The sequence below is a fragment of the Monodelphis domestica genome, chromosome 4 (assembly GCF_027887165.1).
Source record: "Monodelphis domestica isolate mMonDom1 chromosome 4, mMonDom1.pri, whole genome shotgun sequence".
In the NCBI taxonomy this organism is placed as follows: Eukaryota; Metazoa; Chordata; class Mammalia; order Didelphimorphia; family Didelphidae; genus Monodelphis; species Monodelphis domestica.
In genome coordinates this window covers 373643442-373661669 of record NC_077230.1, presented here as the reverse complement: position 1 = coordinate 373661669, position 18228 = coordinate 373643442, and the positions used below count along the sequence as shown (strand labels likewise).

Below are 18228 nucleotides of genomic sequence, written 5' to 3'. Positions count from 1 at the left end.
CTCTCAGAGGGCATCACTCTGAGGGGGTCCAAGGGGAGAAGGATGCTCCCAGGAGCTTGACTCTACAGATGCTTTGCCCCACAGAAATGCTAGTTATTCTCCTTTTTGCCCCTCTCTCTGAACTCTCCCCCCCTCCACGGCCCAGCCCAGGGGCCATCTCCTCCCTGAAGCTTTCCCTGATCCACCCTCACCCCCCACCCCAGGAAAGGTTCTCACCCTCCTCTGGCTTTCCTGGCACCTTCTCCAGCTCTGTGCTAAGCGATCTGGTCTGGCCATGTCTGCTGCCATCACACTCGACTTTGTATCATATCTATCTGTGTCTGTGTCCTCTTTCACCACCAGAGAATGGAAAGACCTTGAGGGCAGGGGTTTCATCTGATAGCCATTTATGAGGGAATACCCCAACAGGGCCCAGAAGGGCTGAGTCAAAGGGACTGGGTGGGAGGTTGATAGAAACAGATCCTGAGATTTCATTGGATTCTCAGGAGGAGGAGGCTTCCCTTGCCAGAGTCGGGCATCACCTTCTTTGCAATGAATAGAGAATGTGGCTTGGGGCCCCAGACGATGGCAGAGGTAGGATCTGAACCCAGGGCTTCCCAAAGGTCCCTAGCCTGGGTCTCTGTCCACCACACCATGCTCCTTCTCCAAATACCATCAGTTTTCAAACCCAGAACACCTGACCCTGGATGGCACTATGACAGTCAACTAAGCTCTTGGCCCTTAATCCCAGGAGCTCCCCTCTGGAGATAAGAAGCTCTGCCAGAGACTGGAAATACAAAGACAGAAAGGAAGTGGCTGTCCTGGACCTGGGCCCTGGGGTAAAAGGATCGCCGTTGCTTGTACCTCCAGGCTGGGGGCTTTGGAGGATCAGGGCTGGACATCTGGGAGCTATGGGACAGACTGTCCTCAGTGAGCTTACATTTCACCCCAGGAGATGACTTAGACACCAGATGCTATCAGGAACTCTGAAGCAGGCTCCCTCACTGGGGAAATCCTGTGGTCCTTGAGCTCAGAGGACAGGGAGGTCAGGAAGACTAGGGAGAAGGGAAGCCTCACCTCGAAGAGTTCTGGAGGCACAAAACCTCGTCTTTAATGGGTACAGGATCCTCTCAGGGGCAGGAGGGTGTCTTCTCTGCTGCAAGCTTGGAGAGTTGTCCGCAGCACCAGAAAGCAATAGAATGGGTTAGAAGCAGGACGTGAACTAGGGTCTTCCTGCCTCAGAGGCCAGCTCTGCCTCCCACACCACACTGCCTTTCACATGAAAGGCCAGGCAAAATTTGGAAAAGGGAAGGCATTTCAAGCACTGAGGAATGAATGAGGTGAGGAGGAAGCCTTTGGAAATTGTGAGAACATTTTGGCTCTCAAACAGGCACTTCTGTGCCCAAGCTTCCCCTATTGTGCTTTTGGGGAATTAGAGATTTGACCAAAAAAAAAAATGGCTTGTCCCTCCAGAAAAGGGCTCAGGATCATAGATCTCAAGCTGGACAGGACCTCATAGGCCAGCCAGGCCAAGCCCCCAATTTTACAGACAGGGAAACTGAGGCATTCTGACTCCAGAGCCAGGTTATTACCATACCTCTGCCAGCAGAGATGTGTGTAGGGTGTTACCAGACAGAGATCCGTAACACCTGATTCCTTCATCCTTCTTTTTTCCTTGTCATAACAGATTTTTTTCATTCTAGCACCCAAAGCTCTACAGAGGGCAAATACTTTAGTTTACTAACTTTGTGAGGCTGTTGTACACATTTGGTAGAGTGGCACTTGTGCAACGCCACTTCGTATTTTTAAATCAGGAGAGATCAGTGCGATGAGACGGAAAGAAGCGAAGGGATGACCTGGAAGGGTCAGCCCTTCAGTCCTCCTAGTTTGTAAAGTAAAGGGATTGGCTAGATTATTCCTGTGGTCTCTTCCAATTCTGAAGTGCCTCCCAACTCTCATATTCTGGGTTCTCAGGTCACTCCAAGTTTGGACATTCTCTTTCTAAGGGTCCTTCAGGCTCTGACATTCTGAGTTCTAAGATCCTTCCCAGCTCTGATATTCTCTTTCTAAGGTCCCTTCCAGCTCTGATATCCCAAGTTCTAAAGGATCCTTCAGACTCTGACATTCTGGGCTCTAAGGATCCTCCCAGCTCTGACATTCTGGGTTCTATGTCCCCTTTTCTAGGAGTTCTGACGTGCCTCGATCCTGTGATTCTAACCTCCACTCTCCTAAAGGCTTCTAGAATAAATGGCCTGGAAGCAGAAACATTTTCAGTTTTGGATGGAAGTCTTTCTACAATGGACAGTGCTGTATCTGCCTTCTTCAAAGCAGGATTATTGAGTCTAATGGAACTATTGCTCAATAAGTCATAGTCACCATTAAACACCCAGCCATGGCAGTGGGCTGTTCCCCCTCTATTGTCTCCCTTACTTTGCGCTGCTTGTGCCTGATTTTAATAGTTTGTTTTAAAAACACTTTTTTTAACCCTTGGACCTTCCATCTTAGAATCAATGCTGTGTATTGGTTCCAAGGCAGAAGAGAGGTGAGGGCTAGGCAATGCCCAGGGTCACACAGCTAGGAAGCGTCTGGCCAAATTTGAACCCTGGACCTCCTGTCTCTTGGCTAGGCTCTCAGTCCACTGAGCCACCCAGCAGCCCACTTTAATAGTATTCCTGTCTCTTCCCTCACCATCAGTGGGTCTGATAGCAGCAGATCCTTTTCTCCCTCTGCATTTTGGCTTCTCATATGACCTATACAACCGAAGGCCAGAAATGCTAGAACTGTGCTAAAACACGGCCACTTGGGCTATGGGTGGTTGATGCCAGAGGGGATCTCCCTTGAGAAAATGGGAGGGGGGATGGTTGAAGGCATGGATTTGGTGACATCTTTTGGGGCTGCTCTGAAGCCTTGTTAACATCCTTCTGGGTTCCATAGAGGAAAGCCAGAGTCTAGGGAACTAAATTTCTTATTTATTTGGCCTTTGGACTTCCTCGGACCTTGCTTACTGTTCCTGGTGCTATTTGAGCTGCTGATAGAAGATCAGGAAGAAGGCTCTTGGAGCCCCTCAGCCCAACCAACATAGGCTGGATCATGGAGTCCCCAGATTTTAGAGGAAGGACCTCATCTGCTGGCAACACCTGAATGTCCTGTCACTATTTCGGTGACCTATCTAATATATCTAAAGACATATCTAATGTCTTTGGGCCTCATTTTACTCATCTGTAAAATTACTTCCAACTCTAAAATCTTTGATCTTGCAGAACAATATCTCTATTTCTGTTTGAAGACCTCTCATAAGAGGGAATCTATTGCCTCCCCAGGCATCCTGGCTCACTTTGGGATCACCCTGACTCTTGGGGCATTAGCATCGTTATATGCCAGCCAAAAAAATCTAGACCTTGAAGGTAGGAGTGAGTGTGTGTCCCAGGGCAGTGAAGGAGCCATATTAGCTCCACCAGGGAGGAGGAGGAGGAGGAGAGAGTTCAAAATCTGAGGCAGCCTTCAAGGCCCAGCTCAAATATCACCCTCACAGGAAAGCCCCACAGTGATCCAGCCACCAGCCAGAAGCAATCATCTTCTTAGCCTCCCTTGCTCAGTGTGGTCCTTTCTCTGGTGGTCCTCCCTGTAGTACAGTTTTGTGTGGCCTATGTGTTATCCCCCCCCCCCACCTCCTACTAGACTTTGAGTTCCCCGAGGCAGAGCCTGTCTCTGTATCATTCATATCTCCTGCTTAGCCTGGGCTTCACGGGTGTCCATCTAGTTCCACCCTCTTAGTTTTATAAATAAAGGAGCCTGGTCTAGATTTATTCACTCCGGGACCTTGACGACAAATCCTGTGTGCTGTCTGGGACAAAACAGGAAGCAGGAGCCATTGAGGGCCAGTCCCAGGGAGAGAGGACAAAGGCCTTGGCAGAGGCCCATTGGACCAATGGGAAGAAGAGGCAGAACCAGTTAAAGAAGCATTGACCTCATGGAGCCTGGGCTGTGTGCCCCTAAACACACCATTTGCCCTTTCTGATCCTTGGGGCTTTTTGTTGGTGGTTGATGGTTGGGTTGGTTTTTAGAAAAGAGAGTGGCTGAATTAGACCAGAGAGACCCAAGAGGCCTGCAAATACAACCTCACTCTTGTTTTATAGATGAGGAAACTGAGGCCTTCCAGCTCTAGCATTCTGTGTCTCAGGGTCAGGACTGACTGGACTCTGGAAGTCCTGGTGGGTCCTGACCCAAACCCAGGCAGCTGGTGAGCTCTTCTCCCAGTCCTGCTTCTCACCAAAGTCAGGATGCAGGGCCTTTGTTCTCCCCTTTGCTAGAAGCAGGGAAGTCATTAAACATTTTCTAAGCATCTTCTGCTCTATGCCAGGCACCGTACTAAATGCTGGGAATCCTAAGAAAAGCAAAAGACAGTTCCTGTCCTCGGGGAGCTCTCAATCTATGGACCACAAGCTCTATAGAGGATAAATTGGATATAATTAAGAGAGTTTAGAGGGGAAAGAAGGCTGGAGAGGCTCTTCTGATGGCCATCCATGGCTCCCTCAGATGTCCCAGGGAGTTGAATCTGCTCTGGCCAGAAGGGGTGCCTCAAGATGCCCACTGGGGCTTCTGTGACTCTGCCTCTAGATGGAGAGGGCGAGTGAAAAAACCAGCCTCTGGACCTCTGGGAGGAGGTCTCCCTCAGATTCCAAGTTGCTTGAGAGCAGGGACCATCTTTGTCCTCTTATTTCCTCAATGTGCCTGGCACAGAGTAGGTGCCTAATAAATGTTTATCCATTGATTTCATATGGCTTTATTAAGTGCCTACTTTGTGCCAGGAACTCTGTTGGGTGCTGAGGAGACAGTCAGAAATTCCCTACCCTCCAAAGGATTCCGCAGACATTTAGGAAACGGGCCACATGGGACCAGTGACAGTTCTGACCCTAGAGATCCTTCTGTTCTCCTTGGGTTTGGAAGAAGGATGTGACAGCTGAGCTGCTTGTGATAGGAGGCAGGGGTGATGGAGCAGAGAAGGTACCCAAGGATGCCATGAGAAGGGACAGAGCCCTTTCATCGTGGGATCAGGGAAAGCTTCACATGCCAGGAGAGGAAGGCAGTGAAAGGGGCTGGATTTTGGACTGAGAGGACCTGGGCTGGACTTAGATCTTTGCCACCAGGTTTCTTGTGTGTCCCTGGATACATTTTCTCATCAGTAAAATGAGGGGTTTGACAAGCTGCCTTCTACGCTGTCTCCCAGCTCTTTGCCCCACGTGCACCCCCTCCACTGCCCTTGTCCATGTTCTCAGTTTGTGCAGTATTACTCGTCCGACCCAGGGACTCACTGATGAAAGAGGACGTTTCTCATCTCCTCCAGGGGCCCTCTGACCTGCTTCTGGCGGGAAGACCCTCAACTTTAGAGTCCTGGTGTGGCTAGGAAATAGCTGGGGCTAATCTGTCCCTTTGTCTGGGGCAGCTTCTCATCTGTAGAGTGAAGGCAGTTGGTCCAGATCATCTCCCCTTTCTCCAGTTCTAAATCCTACTTCTGGGGAGACATCCTCTAGCTGATACCCATCCAGGTGCCCAAGCTGGAGACTCAGAGGACCCGGCCTCTAAGGCCTTTGGGACTTGAGGGATAGATAGCGGCAGGGCTTTCTCCAGCAGAGGAGAAATGGCTGGAAGCCCCGTGACTTGACCCCCACTTTCAGCCTGGTTCATTGAACAAAGCACCAGAATGTGGAGGTGCAGCAGAGGTTCGGAGGCTGGCATTCCCTGAATGCCCTACTTCCTTCCTGCTTCAGATTGCCTAACAGCTCTCTTGTGGCATTTCACACCTCTCTGGTTCTTGTACCATTCCTGGCAGATAAATGAAACAGAAATTATTCTTATTCCTACTTTACATCTGGGGAAACTGAGGGCTGGAGAGAAGTAACTTGTAAAAAATTTAAGGGTCTGAGTTCCAATCCTGTTCTAGGTGGCTAGAGGCAGGTCAGTTGCCTTTTCTGCCTCAGTTTCCTCATTTGACAAATAAGGGATTTGACCCTGCTCTAAACTCTGATCTTTTCTAAAATCACCAAGAGACATCAGCTTAGATCTCAGGCTTCCTGCCCTGAGCCTGGGGCTCTTTCCATTCACTCCTGCTTGTATTATTGTCTTGTATCTTCTTCCAGGGGTTTGGTTTTTTGAACCCCTCAACTTCTGTGTTAGAATTGATGCGAAGTAAAGTTCCAAGGCAGAAGAGTGGTAAGAGCTAGGCAATGAGGGTTAATTTAAGTGACTTTCCCAGGGGCACATAGCTAGGACGTGTCTGAGGCCATATTTGAACCCAGGACCTCCCGTCTCCAGGCCTGGCTCTCAATCCACTGAGCCACTCAGCTGCCTCTCTTGGGCAATGCATCAAAATCTCCTCTCCCCAGCCAGACTGTGGGCTCAGGGAGGTCAGGAACCCTGTCTTCATGGTCGTGCTTCTGTCTCCCCCAGCATTGCAAACAGGCCTTTGTCCGCGTTGGCGGCGGGGGTCCATTCTTCCCCACTCTTGGGCCAGGATTGAGCAGAAGGACTTTGATCAGCTCTGCTTCTCCCCTCCGTAGCCCGTCAGGCGGGTACGAGCTTGTGGAGTAAGCCAGCTCTGAGCAGGGCCTGTGGGCAGCAGGGGTGGACGGCCCTCGGGCACAGTCAGGGAGCCAATGAGGAGCTGGCCAGACCACCTCTCCTCCCCGAGCCTCAGTGGTCAGACAGGGGCACCTTCTAGCCTGACGTTCGGTGCTCCAAGGTCCCCTCGGACTACCTCGTTCCATTTTCTAGCAAGAGCTCCTCCGGCTCTCACAGATCATGTTCTGAGGCTCCGGGGTCTCCAGGCCAGACGTTCCACATTCTCACGTCCAGCGTCCCACCATCCCAGGTTCTCAGGTCCCTTCCGACCCCGGCATGGGCAGCCCAGGATTCCTGACCCAGGGTGGGGAGAGGTGTGTGTGTTTAGCCACAGCACAACCCACAGCACCCAAAGCTCCGTGGGCTCGGGGTTGTTAATCACCTGCTTTTTTCATGTGACCATCACGGCACCCTTGAGAGGGAGGGAACTAGCACCGTGTCTTACTGTCTCCATTTTACAGATGAGGGAATTGAGGTCCGGAAAAAGAAAGTGGCTTGTCCGAGCTCACCCGGCTAGTAAGGGTCAGAGGTGGGACTTGAACCTGGCCCCCCAGCCTCTAGCACCACCACCCTCGGCCGCCTCCACAGAAGCACTTACTTTTTCCAGTTGCCCCTCGGTGCCAAGCACAGGGCAGACCCGATACACTCTGCAGTCAAAGAAATGATTCACACCCAGAGCTGCCCAAGGCCGGTCAGGCCGGGGCTGTGAGCCCGAAGGGAGGACGGGGCTCCCAGAGAGCGTGGCCGTCCTGTTGGTGGGGTCCCTGTGGGCAGAGGCCAAAAGGCCCAGTTCCTCAGGGGAGGCACCAAGGGGTCGGGCCCACCCCAGGCCTGTCTCCTGTCAGGTGTTTGCTGGAGGGAAGGGGCTCTTCGGGTGACTCATCACTGACCATGTTAAGATGCATTGTGGCCGCAGGGTCATTCATGGGTGGAGAGCTCCGCTCCCTGGTACCGTGGCGGTGGGTCTCCTGCTTGCCAAAGGCCCCAGAGGGTCCTGGGAACGTGTGTCATCCTAGCGGGAGACGCCAGGGGCCTGGATCACCTCGGCCTCGGGGACTTGCTGGGGCAGGTGCGGGACCAGATGCCAAGGAGGCCAGGCCCATTCAGTGTGGCATCCTCCAGCAGCCCCTGGGGAGCAGAGAAGAGGCCGGTGGTGGCCAGGGCCTGCCCTGGGCTGTAGACTCCCACAGACTTGGAAGAACATCCCTGAAGCTCCCTGGCACCTGTTTCCAGAAGGAGCCTAAGAGGCTGGGGGTGGCTCCCTCCCTGTCGGGGCCGCTGAGGCACCCTGGGAGGGGGTCAGGGGCCAATGAGGAGGATCTCTTCCCTGTGACAGTCTCTCTCTCCCTGCAGGATGGCCGAACCTCGTTTTAACAACCCCTACTTCTGGCCCCCTCCTCCCACCATGCCCAGCCAGGTAAGAGCTTTTCTCCTCCTCCTGCCCCTGCCCCAGCTGGCTTCACACCTACCTGGGCAGTCTGGGGCACTGGCTGTGGCCCACTGGGGGGAGGGGGTTCATCTTGGGCACAGGCTGCAGGACAGGCAGACAAAACCACCAGAACCCCAAGCCCGGCGGGAGAGGGTCTAGAGTGGGCTGGATGCCGGGGCTCCCCCTCAGCCCTTCGTCTGCCCTTTCCAGCTGGACAACTTGGTATTGATCAACAAAATCAAGGAGCAGCTGATGGCAGAGAAGATCCGGCCCCCACACCTGCCGCCCACGTCCGTCTCCTCTCAGCAGCCCCTGCTGGTCCCCCCATCCCCGGCCGAAAGCAGCCAGTCCATCATGTCCTTGCCCAAGCTGCAGCAGGTGCCGGGGCTGCACCCGCAGGCCGTACCCCAGCCCGACGTGGCCCTGCACGCCCGGCCCGCCACCAGCACCGTCACGGGTAAGGGGGGGCCTGGAATGGGTGGGGGGCCAGGGAGGGGCCAGGGCCTGAGCTCCTTCTCTGTCTTCTCTCGCAGGGCTGGGGCTGTCCTCCCGGGCCCCCGCAGTTAGCACCTCTGAATCCAGCACCGGCACGGGGACCAGCACCCCCTCGACACCCACCTCCACCAGCCAGAGCCGCCTCATCGCCTCCTCCCCCACCCTCATCTCAGGGATCACCAGCCCCCCCATCCTGGACTCCATCAAGACAATTCAGGGCCACAGCCTGCTGGGAGCCCCCAAAACAGAGCGGGGCCGCAAGAAGATCAAGGCCGAAAACCCCTCGGGGCCGCCCGTCCTCGTGGTGCCGTACCCCATCCTGGCCTCAGGAGAGACCGCCAAAGAGGGGAAGACATACAGGTGGGGACCCCCTCCCCTCCTCTGCTCCCGGGCGCCCCAGAGAGTGAGGCTGGATGGGTGGAGGTGGAATTGGATCGGGCCTCCAAGGCCGGGATATCTCTGAGGATGCGGCTGTCCTGCTAGCCCAGAGCCACCCCTGCTCCCTCGTGAGCCTCTGTGGAGATCCACATCCCCCCCAGAGCCCGGCTCCCCCTTCCACATGAGGAGGCTCTGTTGGGGTCCCAGCAACAACCTAGATGAGAACAAAGGAGCCGCTGGCTAGGAGACCACCTGCTAGGGAGGCCCGTGTCCAGACCCTAAATCTGGGCCCTCCTTCCAGGTGGGCCTCGTCTGAGGCCTCAGGGGCCTTCAGGGGCAGAGCTGGGGGGGGGGATGCGGGCCCTCTGGCTGGGCCGTAGTGCACCCCCAAGGATGTGACCAGATAGATTTGCTCAGGCAGACTGTGCAGATGTCCCATTTGGTACTCACAACAGTCGCCCCCATTTTATAAATGAGAAAACTGAGGCAGAAAGGGAGCGAGTGGCTCCGGTCACAGCTAAGTAGTGTCTGAGGCAGGGCTGAGCGCCCATCTGCCTGGCTCTGGGACTAGCACTGCCCAGCCTGGCAGCGTGTAGAGGCTGACCTGGAAGTGGGGAGGATAGGATGGGGGTGTGGAGGCGGCTCGGCCTGCTGGGGCGGTTCCTGCTGGGGGATCCGTGTGAATGGCAGCTATCTGCAGGAGGAAGAGGGGCTCATGAGGGGGTGGGGTGAGCCCCATCCTTGAGGACGACGAGGAGCGGGCAGACTGAAGGGAGGCAGAGAGGTCAGGGCTGGAGATGAAAATCTGGGCGTCCTCTGCATCGAAGTGACCGCTGGAGCCATGGAAGGGAGGAGAGGAGGAGGGCCGCTGGGAAAGGCCGCGTGCAGGAGGCGCTTCGGTGGAAAGGGTGTCTGGAGTCAGTGGCCGTCCGTGCAGTCATCCTCATGTGTGACACGGGGCTCAGCCTAGCTTACCTCGGAACTCTTGGCCTGGGGTCCCGGGACAGACAGCCAGGCATGGTCATCGGTCACTGAGCCGGAGGGGGCTCAGTGTTGGGCTCAGGGTAGGAGCTGGTGGAGCGTCAGGGCTCTAGGCTCAGGGCTGGTTGGGTAGAAGGAAGAGGGCAGGAGGGGAGAGGAAGCTGGGCTGAGAGGGCCGGAGGGCCGGGGCCTCCCAGAGAAGACCCACGGAAGGCCGGGCTGCAGGAGCAAGTAGGAGCCCAGCTGGGGAGCCCGGGATGGCAGCATGGGAAAGGGGCCCCTAAAGGTAACAGGAGCTTTGATTCTGGAGAAGAGGAAGGGATGGACGTGTCTGCCTTGGGGACCCCATGGGCTCTCTCAGCAGAGACCCCGGCCCACTTGGCGGCCTCCTCGTCCCAGGGATTCAAGCACAGTTGGGTGACTGGCTCAGGGTCGCACGGCTCAGAGGTGTCTGAGGCCGCCTGGCTCCAGGCCTGAGCCAGTAATGGAGTGGGTTGTGCTCGGCCCGGGGGCAGAAAGAGTAGCCGTGAGGGACAGTCGGGGTGCAGACAGACAGGAGTGGGCTCTGCCCAACGGCTGGTGCGATGAAGAGTGACACCATGTGAGGGAGAGCAGGGAAGGCGCAGGCTCTTAGGGGGACAGGCAGGGGCGTCCCGTGCAAGGAAGGAGGTAGAAAGGAAGGAGAGGGAGAACGTTCCAGGCTGGGGGCAGCCAGAAATGCCCAGAGTGGAGAGGAGGAAGGGGGCACACTGGCTCCAGGGGACATGAGTGGGCGCAGTGGGGCACTCTGCTGGGTACATGAGTGGGCGCAGTGGGGTGCTCTGCAGGGTGAACGGGCGCAGTGGGGCACTGCTGAGTACATGAGCGAGCACAGTGGGGCGCTCTGCCAGGTACATGAGTGGGTGCAGTGGGGCGCTCTGCCAGGTATATGAGCGGGTACAGTGGGGTGCTCTGCTGGGTACATGAGTGGGTGCAGTGGGGTGCTCTGCTGGGTTCATGAGTGGGTGCAGTGGGGTACTCTGCTGGGTAAGCGGGCACAGTCGGGCACTGCTCAGTACATGAGTGGGCACAGTGGGGTGCTCTGCAGGGTGAACGGGCACAGTGGGGCACTCTGCTGAGTACATGAGCGGGCACAGTGGGGCGCTCTGCCAGGTACATGAGCGGGCGCAGTGGGGTGCTCTGCCAGGTACATGAGCAGGCACAGTGGGGTGCTCTGCTGGGTACATGAGCAGGCACAGTGGGGTGCTCTGCCAGGTACATGAGCGGGTGCAGTGGGGCACTTTGCTGGGTGCATGAGTGGGTGCAGTGGGGAGCTCTGCTGGGTGCATGAGTGGGTGCAGTGGGGAGCTCTGCTGGGTGCATGAGCAGGCACAGTGGGGTGCTCTGCCAGGTACATGAGCGGGTGCAGTGGGGCACTTTGCTGGGTGCATGAGTGGGTGCAGTGGGGAGCTCTGCTGGGTGCATGAGCGGGTGCAGTGGGGTGCTCTGCTGGGTAAGCGGGCACAGTGGGGCGCTCTGCTGGGTATGTGAGTGGGCACTCTGCCAGGCTCCAGCCAGTCCATGGTCTGTTTCCTGTGTTCCCAGGTGTAAGGTCTGCCCCTTGACCTTCTTCACCAAGTCCGAGATGCAGATCCACTCCAAGTCGCACACAGAGGCAAAGCCGCACAAGTGCCCGCACTGCTCCAAGTCCTTTGCCAACGCCTCCTACCTGGCCCAGCACCTGCGCATCCACCTGGGCGTCAAGCCCTATCACTGCTCCTACTGTGAGAAGTCCTTCCGCCAGCTCTCCCACCTCCAGCAGCACACCAGGTATGGGGATGCTGGGGGGGCAAAGGGAGACAGCAGCTGGCCCCGACGGCCTGTGCCTCAGTTTCCTCATCTGCAGGAGGTCCTCAGAGGAAGCATGAGGGCCTGAATCTCCTAGAATCCTTGGCCCTTGAGCCCGTCTGTCCCCAGAGGGGGAAGTAGGTCTCGCTGGGCTGTTGCCCCTTGGTGATGGTGGGCCCTTCTGTAGTGGCCTCAGGTTTACAGAGCACCTTCCACCCACTGTCAAGCTGGAGCCTCCTCCTGCCCTTCAGGCCCATCCCAGAGGAATAAAGCTGAGACTCATGCAGGCATGCCAAGGGTAGTGCCTCCCTCCAGGGTGGGCCCTTTCCCTGGGACCCATCTAAGAGGCAGCTGCCCAGCCTCCCCTGTCTCGGGCCCTGTGCTCGCCTGCTCTGTTGGGACATCTTCACACATGGGCCTGAAAGGTCCAAGAGGCCCCCATCCAGACTTAGGAGAGCCCGGGCTTTCTGGATCCTGTATTACAGAGACGGAGCCAGCACCTGAGCCCTGTTTCACAGACTAGGGATCCATCACCTTTTTTTTTTAACTACTGTTTCTCCCCAGGGGAATAAGGGTTATTTTTTAAAATTATTTATTGCCAATTATGTTTCTTCTCCCCCCCCCCCATTTTAACGCATGGAGAAAGGAGGCCTGGTTGATTCTCTACCCTGGAGCCTCCTTCCCCAGGGGCTTTTATAGCAGAGGGGCTTTGAATCCATATAAACTTGCAAAAATGTCCTTGGGGGGGACCTCAACCCATGCAGCTGGCATACTGGCATCAGCCTCCATCCGGCGGGGCTCAAGTTGTGGAGATGGTGGCTCACCTAATGTCGTAGGCAATAAGCAAAGCAAGCCATATTCAGGAAACAGTGACCAGAACAGAGTAGCATAACTAAGGGGGATTGAGGAGGGCTTCCTGGAGGTGGATTTTAGGAGATTTTAGGGAGCTCATTAGGGAGAGCATCCCACGCACAGGGACAGCCAGAGCAGAGAGATGGCAGCTCCTATTGGTGGAATAGCCAAGGGCTGTGCAACTGATTGGAAGAGTATGTAGAGGGGTGGGAGGTGGAAGGAGTGGTCTTACTCAGAAGGTAGTGATCTCCCCTTCACTAAGTGGCCAGACAGCATGTATGGGAGAGGGGCCTCTTGAGGCATCCTTCCAACTCCAAGATTCTGTGATTATGGACTTTAAAACACCCTGGAAGGAAGAAGGAACAAAGGAAGGAAATAAAGGAGGGATGGAAATAAAAGAGGGAAGGAAGGAAATAAAGCAAGGAAGGGGGGAAAGGAAAGAGTCCCCTGGACTAAGGGGAAACTGTCCATTGTGTCTCATCAAACATCAAGCCCTCACAAGCTAGCCCACAAGAACCTTGGAGGGGCCCAGTTCGAGGAGAGGAGACTGGACATATGGCAGGCACTCTCCCACTCCTCTGCAAAATGCTCATACTTGGAGTGAGAGATCAGGGTTGGGTCATGGGGCACCTCTGCCCTTTGGAGAGTCACCTCAGGTGTCCGGAAGTCACTCAGAAAATGTACAAAGAAATGGTCAAGAATCAGAAAAGCTAGAGGAATAAAGGAATGAAGAGTCCCCATGGGTAGTTGGGGACAGCCACCATATTGTTCAGGACACTACTGGGGACTACACTCCAGCACACAAGTGTTAAGTCATGGATGTAAACAAGAAATGTGAGGCATACATAATTGGGGCACAGCTCCCTCTCCCCCTCCCTTCTGCCAGACCCTTTGAGTCAGGACAGCAGGAAGTGCTGAACTAGAGTCACGTGGGGCAGATGGACACGGAGGAGTCGCACCCTGCATCTCTGGAGGGAATGTCTATATTCGGCAGATCCCAGTCCATAGGCCACAGCAGCCAGAGTAAGGGGAAGAGAGAAGGCCTTGGTCCTCCCGTTTTACCCTTCCCAAGGTTTTCAGTGACTTAGAGGATGACAAAGATGGTGGGCTCCTCGCCCTTACAGATGGCCTAGGCTGGGAAGAGCCGCTAACATATTGGATGCTAGAATCCACATCCAGAAATATTTGGCCAGAAACAAACCCAGCAGAAGTCTCAGTTTTGAAATGGAAAAACCAAAGATAAGCTTTCAAAAGATGAGTCTGGGGCTGGTGCCTTAGGAAAAGACCCCGGGGTCTTAGAGGATTGTAAAGGATGTCTCTAATTCAATCTTTTTTTTTTTTAACTTAGGTCTTTAAATTGAATAATAAATATCCTGAGGCAGAAGAGGGTCAGGGCTAGGCTAGGGTTTGTGACTTGCCCTGGGGCACCCAGCTGGGAAGTGTCAGGCCACCTTTGAACTGAGAACCTCCCATCTCTAGGCCTGACTATCCTTCGAGCCACCTCTAATTTAGTCTTGGAGTACTTAACCTGAGCTGGGCCAAATGAGATGGGTGAAATGGCAGCAGAAGACTGAGGGCGGACAGCCACCTCCTCCCCCGGGGCATTGTGGGTAGGCATCGCTGCCCTGACCTTTGGGAGAGGGGGCGGCTTGAAGATTTGGAGGCAGTCTGCCTTGGGGCCTGCCGGTACCCAGCGCCCACCTCATTCTGTGCCCGGGGTGCCATTGCAGAATTCACACTGGAGACAGACCCTACAAGTGCCCACATCCCGGCTGTGAAAAGGCTTTTACCCAGCTCTCCAACCTCCAGGTCAGCGCCCCCTGCCGTGGTGCCCAGAGGAGGGGAGGGGGAGGCATTGGAGGACGCGGGGGGCGGGGCCGGGGCGCGGGGGCGGGGCCCTCACCACACTCTCGCCTTCCCCTCAGTCTCACCAGCGACAGCACAATAAAGATAAACCGTACAAGTGTCCGAACTGTTACCGGGCATACACAGACTCCGCGTCCCTGCAGATCCACCTCTCCGCCCATGCCATCAAACACGCCAAGGCCTACTGCTGCAGCATGTGCGGGCGTGCCTACACCTCGGTGAGTGGGGCCTGGGGCATGGCCAGAAGGCGGGGATGGACGCCCTGGAGCTGGGCTGCAGGGTCAGACCGGTTGGGGCTCTATCTGGAAGCGGCCCTCTCTTTTCCTTGCCTTGCCCGAGGCCTGGTAGCTGCCCGGTGCCTGGAGGCAGAGGGGGCCTTTCCAGGTGCGGGGATGCGAGGGAAGGTGCAGTTGTCAGCAGTGGCCACAGGGTGGCGCCCGGCGGCCAGGGTGCTCCTTGACGAGCCCTTCTGCCCCGGGCATTCAGCCAGCCCCCTCCTCTCTCTCCCCCCCCAGGAGACATATTTGATGAAGCACATGTCCAAACACACTGTGGTGGAGCACCTGGTCACCCACCATTCACCCCAAAGGACGGAGTCTCCCGGCATCCCTGTGCGGATCTCGCTCATCTGAACCCAGGGCCCCCTCAGCTCTGCGTGTCCCCGCCCCCCAGCCTCCCCCGGCGGGCACAGAAACCACCAATCAGAACACCCCACCCCCGAGCTCCCCCGCCCCGGGCCGGCTCCAGGAAGGAGCGCCAGTTCAGTTCAGTCCAATTAACTGCTACGAGGCTCGGAAGTCTGGCCGGCTGCGGCAGGAAAGGCCGCAGGGGGATTTTGGACAGTTTGGTGACATCCAAAGACGATTTCAGAGCACTTTGAACCTCTCTCTGTTGGGTTGTCTTTAGTTCATCCCCTCCCTTCATTGGGTTGGTTTTTCTTTGTTTTCTCTTCTTTCTGCTTCCTTTTTAAAAAATAACAACAAAACATATTTATTGGCCAAGAAGTTGGTGCTGCTAAAATGGAAAAATCAAAAGGAAAATTGGACAGATGGACACGGAGAACCACGGGGTGGGGGCCTCCCGCCTTCCGCTGGGCCGTGCCCAGGGGAGCAGGGGAGATGGCAGAGACCTCACGGAAGTGCCCCAGGGGCCCCCTGGACCCAAGGGACAACTGTAGCCTCTGAATGGGCTGGACTCCGGAGTCTAGGGCCAGAGCTGGAGCTGGCAGGAAGGGAGCCTGGAGCTAGGGGAGAGGAGCTGGGATCGGAGCCCAAATGCAGGGTCCCGGTTTTGCCTCCCCCAGAGCCCAAAGGCCTATGGCCCAGGCAGGGCCCTAGCACGGACCTCCGTGAGCCCCCAACATCTCTGGGACTTCCATTCAGGGCCTGGGGAGGGGAGGGGAGAGGGGGCCATAGGAGACTGAGAGGGGGCTTTGGCCTCCGCTGCCTGGTCCTAAGAGTGGCCCTCCCCTCCCTCTGACAATGGTGCTCCCTGGGCCCTGTGACTCCTCTGAGACTCCAGTAGAGAAGGCCCCAGTCTACCTCCAGTGCTGGCTAGGATGAGAATCTTCCTCTACCTCTCCTGACATTCCTGTCTGCTCTGGGCTGGGGCTGGGACCAGGGCTGGGTAGGGTGGGGGGCAGGCCAGTGGACTCTGGTGTCAGAAAGGGGGAGGGGCTCTGCAAGACCTCCCTGACCCTGGAGTAGGGGTGTGGAACCCTCCCTGATCTGCCCAGTCACATACCGTCTTCTCTACATTGGGGACCTACTGTGTCCAGCTTCCCTGGAACTATACCCATCCTCCACCCCAGGATAACGCTGGACCCCCCAGGATGGGGAACAGAGCCCTAACTTTGGAGAGGATGTTTGTGTGTCTTCCATGCCAGGGTGAGGCATAGGCAGCCAGGCCAGGCCAAGTCCCTGAAAGCTCACCAATCCAGTGGCCAGGGGCCATATTGCAAAATGGGGAGTGGACTCTTTCCCCCCCCAAGGTTCTCTGTCCCAATAGGCCCTGGAGAAATTCAGGCCTGGGGACCCCCCCTCCAAGTCCTCTGTACCAACGAGGCTTTGAGAGAACAAGCTGTGAGGGGCCTCAGTCTATTGGGGAACAACAGGGGGGAAAGGCCGGGCCTGCCTCTGAGGGTTGGAGGGGACTGGCTCTGGGGCCTTGACACTCACCTGCCCCAGCCTGAGGCAAATGAGAGAAGAATTCTGAGTCACCTCCTCTTTCCCAACCCAATAACAATGGCACTTATCACCCTGTGCTAAAGCCCAGGCCAGAGAACCCCTTCACCCCATCCCCAAACCTCCATCCCTGCAGGGTCCCTCAGGAGTGGAGGGGCACTGAGGAAAGCGGCCAGTCAGAAGGCCTGGCAGCCAGCCCCAGCACCCCCACCCTGATCTGAAAGCCATTCGTGTCTCCCCATGTATATAGGATCCATGTACAGAGCCCGGAGAAGCCCCAACAACCCCCTCACCAGAAAGGAAAAAAAAAAAACCTAGACAAAAACTCATCTATATCTTCTGTATCTTTAAGTTCCGTTCTGAATATTAACTGTGTTATTTTTATACACTTTTTAAGCCTTAACAATGTCATTGTTTGACCAGCTGTTTGATGCCCTTTGGTTCCACGTATTTTTCACTGGGTTCTTTTCCCTTGTTTCTGACCCTTCGATGTTGTATGATAACTCAGTATTGTAGCCTTTTTGTCAGCATGTTAATACCCTGTAAATACGCTCTGACACACCTGTTAACACCCCCTTTTCTTTTGTCTATGGAACCTCCAGGCCACCGAATTTAGATCTAGTTCCCTTACTAAGAAAGAAGAACGGTTCCAGATGTTTCATTCTTTTGTCCGCTTTTGGGACCTGGCGTTGCAGGGCCAAGGAGGTGGGACCTCAGAAGGGAAAGTTTGCATTATGTTAAAAAGAACATTTTTTTAAAAAGCAAAATGTGGGGAAAAAAGCTAATGAAAAAAATTAAAAGCCCCATGCTCTTTGTATTTCTCTGTTGTGAAAAATAAAACTGTACTACGACTGGGAGCTGCAGGTGTCCTGGTGTGGTCTGTGGGCAGTCGGGCAGTGGGGTACTGTGCAGATGAGGGAGGTTGGGGGACCCCTCCCCACTCCTCCCTTCGTTACCCCTCTCTTCCCCTGGGACTAATGGTTCTCCTGGCTCAGGGCTATCTGACCTGAGGTTGTCGAATGGGCAGGCACCTCCTGAAATCAGCACTGCCAATGTAGGCCTGAGAAGACCCTTCCTGGGCCCAGCTTCCCCATGAGCCTGGAGAATCAAGGGCTGAGTGTTCTCCAGCAGGTGGCTGGAAGAGGAGTCGAGCTCTAGGCTCAAGCTGACTCATGGATGAGGCACAGCCTTTCAGTCTTTTTCTTTACCTATAGAACAAGAGAATAATATCACCCCATTCATTGTGAAGCTCAAATTAATGGGTATTTATAAAGTACTTTTTTTTTTAACTCACCTTCCATCTTGGAATCAATACTATGTATTGGCTCCAAGGCAGAAGAGTGGTTAGGGCTAGGCAATGGGGGTGAAGTGACTCACCCAGGATCACACATCTAGGAAGTGTCTGAGGTCAAATTTGAACCCAGGACTTCCAGCTCTATCCACTGAGATGCCTAGCTGCCCCCTACAAAGTCCTTTGTAAAGAATTATCAGTGGTAAGTGTTAGTCATAGGGCAGAGGAGCTACCACCTTTTGGTCCATGTTTTGCTCTCTTCTGGACCTTACCCATCCAAGGAAAAGCTCCCATTCTGTCCCAAAATTGATGGTGACCTCAGCATTAGA

At 55.4% G+C, this 18228-nt stretch overlaps 1 protein-coding gene across 2 annotated transcripts in view; it reads left to right on the top strand.

The window, feature by feature from the left end:
- Positions 1-17465, top strand: part of ZNF362 (zinc finger protein 362) — a 31955-nt gene extending 14490 nt beyond the window's left edge. For both annotated transcript variants that reach the window (XM_007492973.3, XM_007492975.3), the window contains 7 exons: positions 7951-8014; positions 8237-8483; positions 8560-8881; positions 11465-11689; positions 14290-14368; positions 14485-14643; positions 14941-17465. In XM_007492973.3, coding sequence (XP_007493035.1) covers positions 7951-8014; positions 8237-8483; positions 8560-8881; positions 11465-11689; positions 14290-14368; positions 14485-14643; positions 14941-15057 — 1213 coding nt within the window. In that variant the 3' untranslated portion in view covers positions 15058-17465. The remainder of the gene's footprint in view (positions 1-7950; positions 8015-8236; positions 8484-8559; positions 8882-11464; positions 11690-14289; positions 14369-14484; positions 14644-14940) is intronic.
- The last annotated feature ends 763 nt before the right edge of the window (positions 17466-18228 follow it).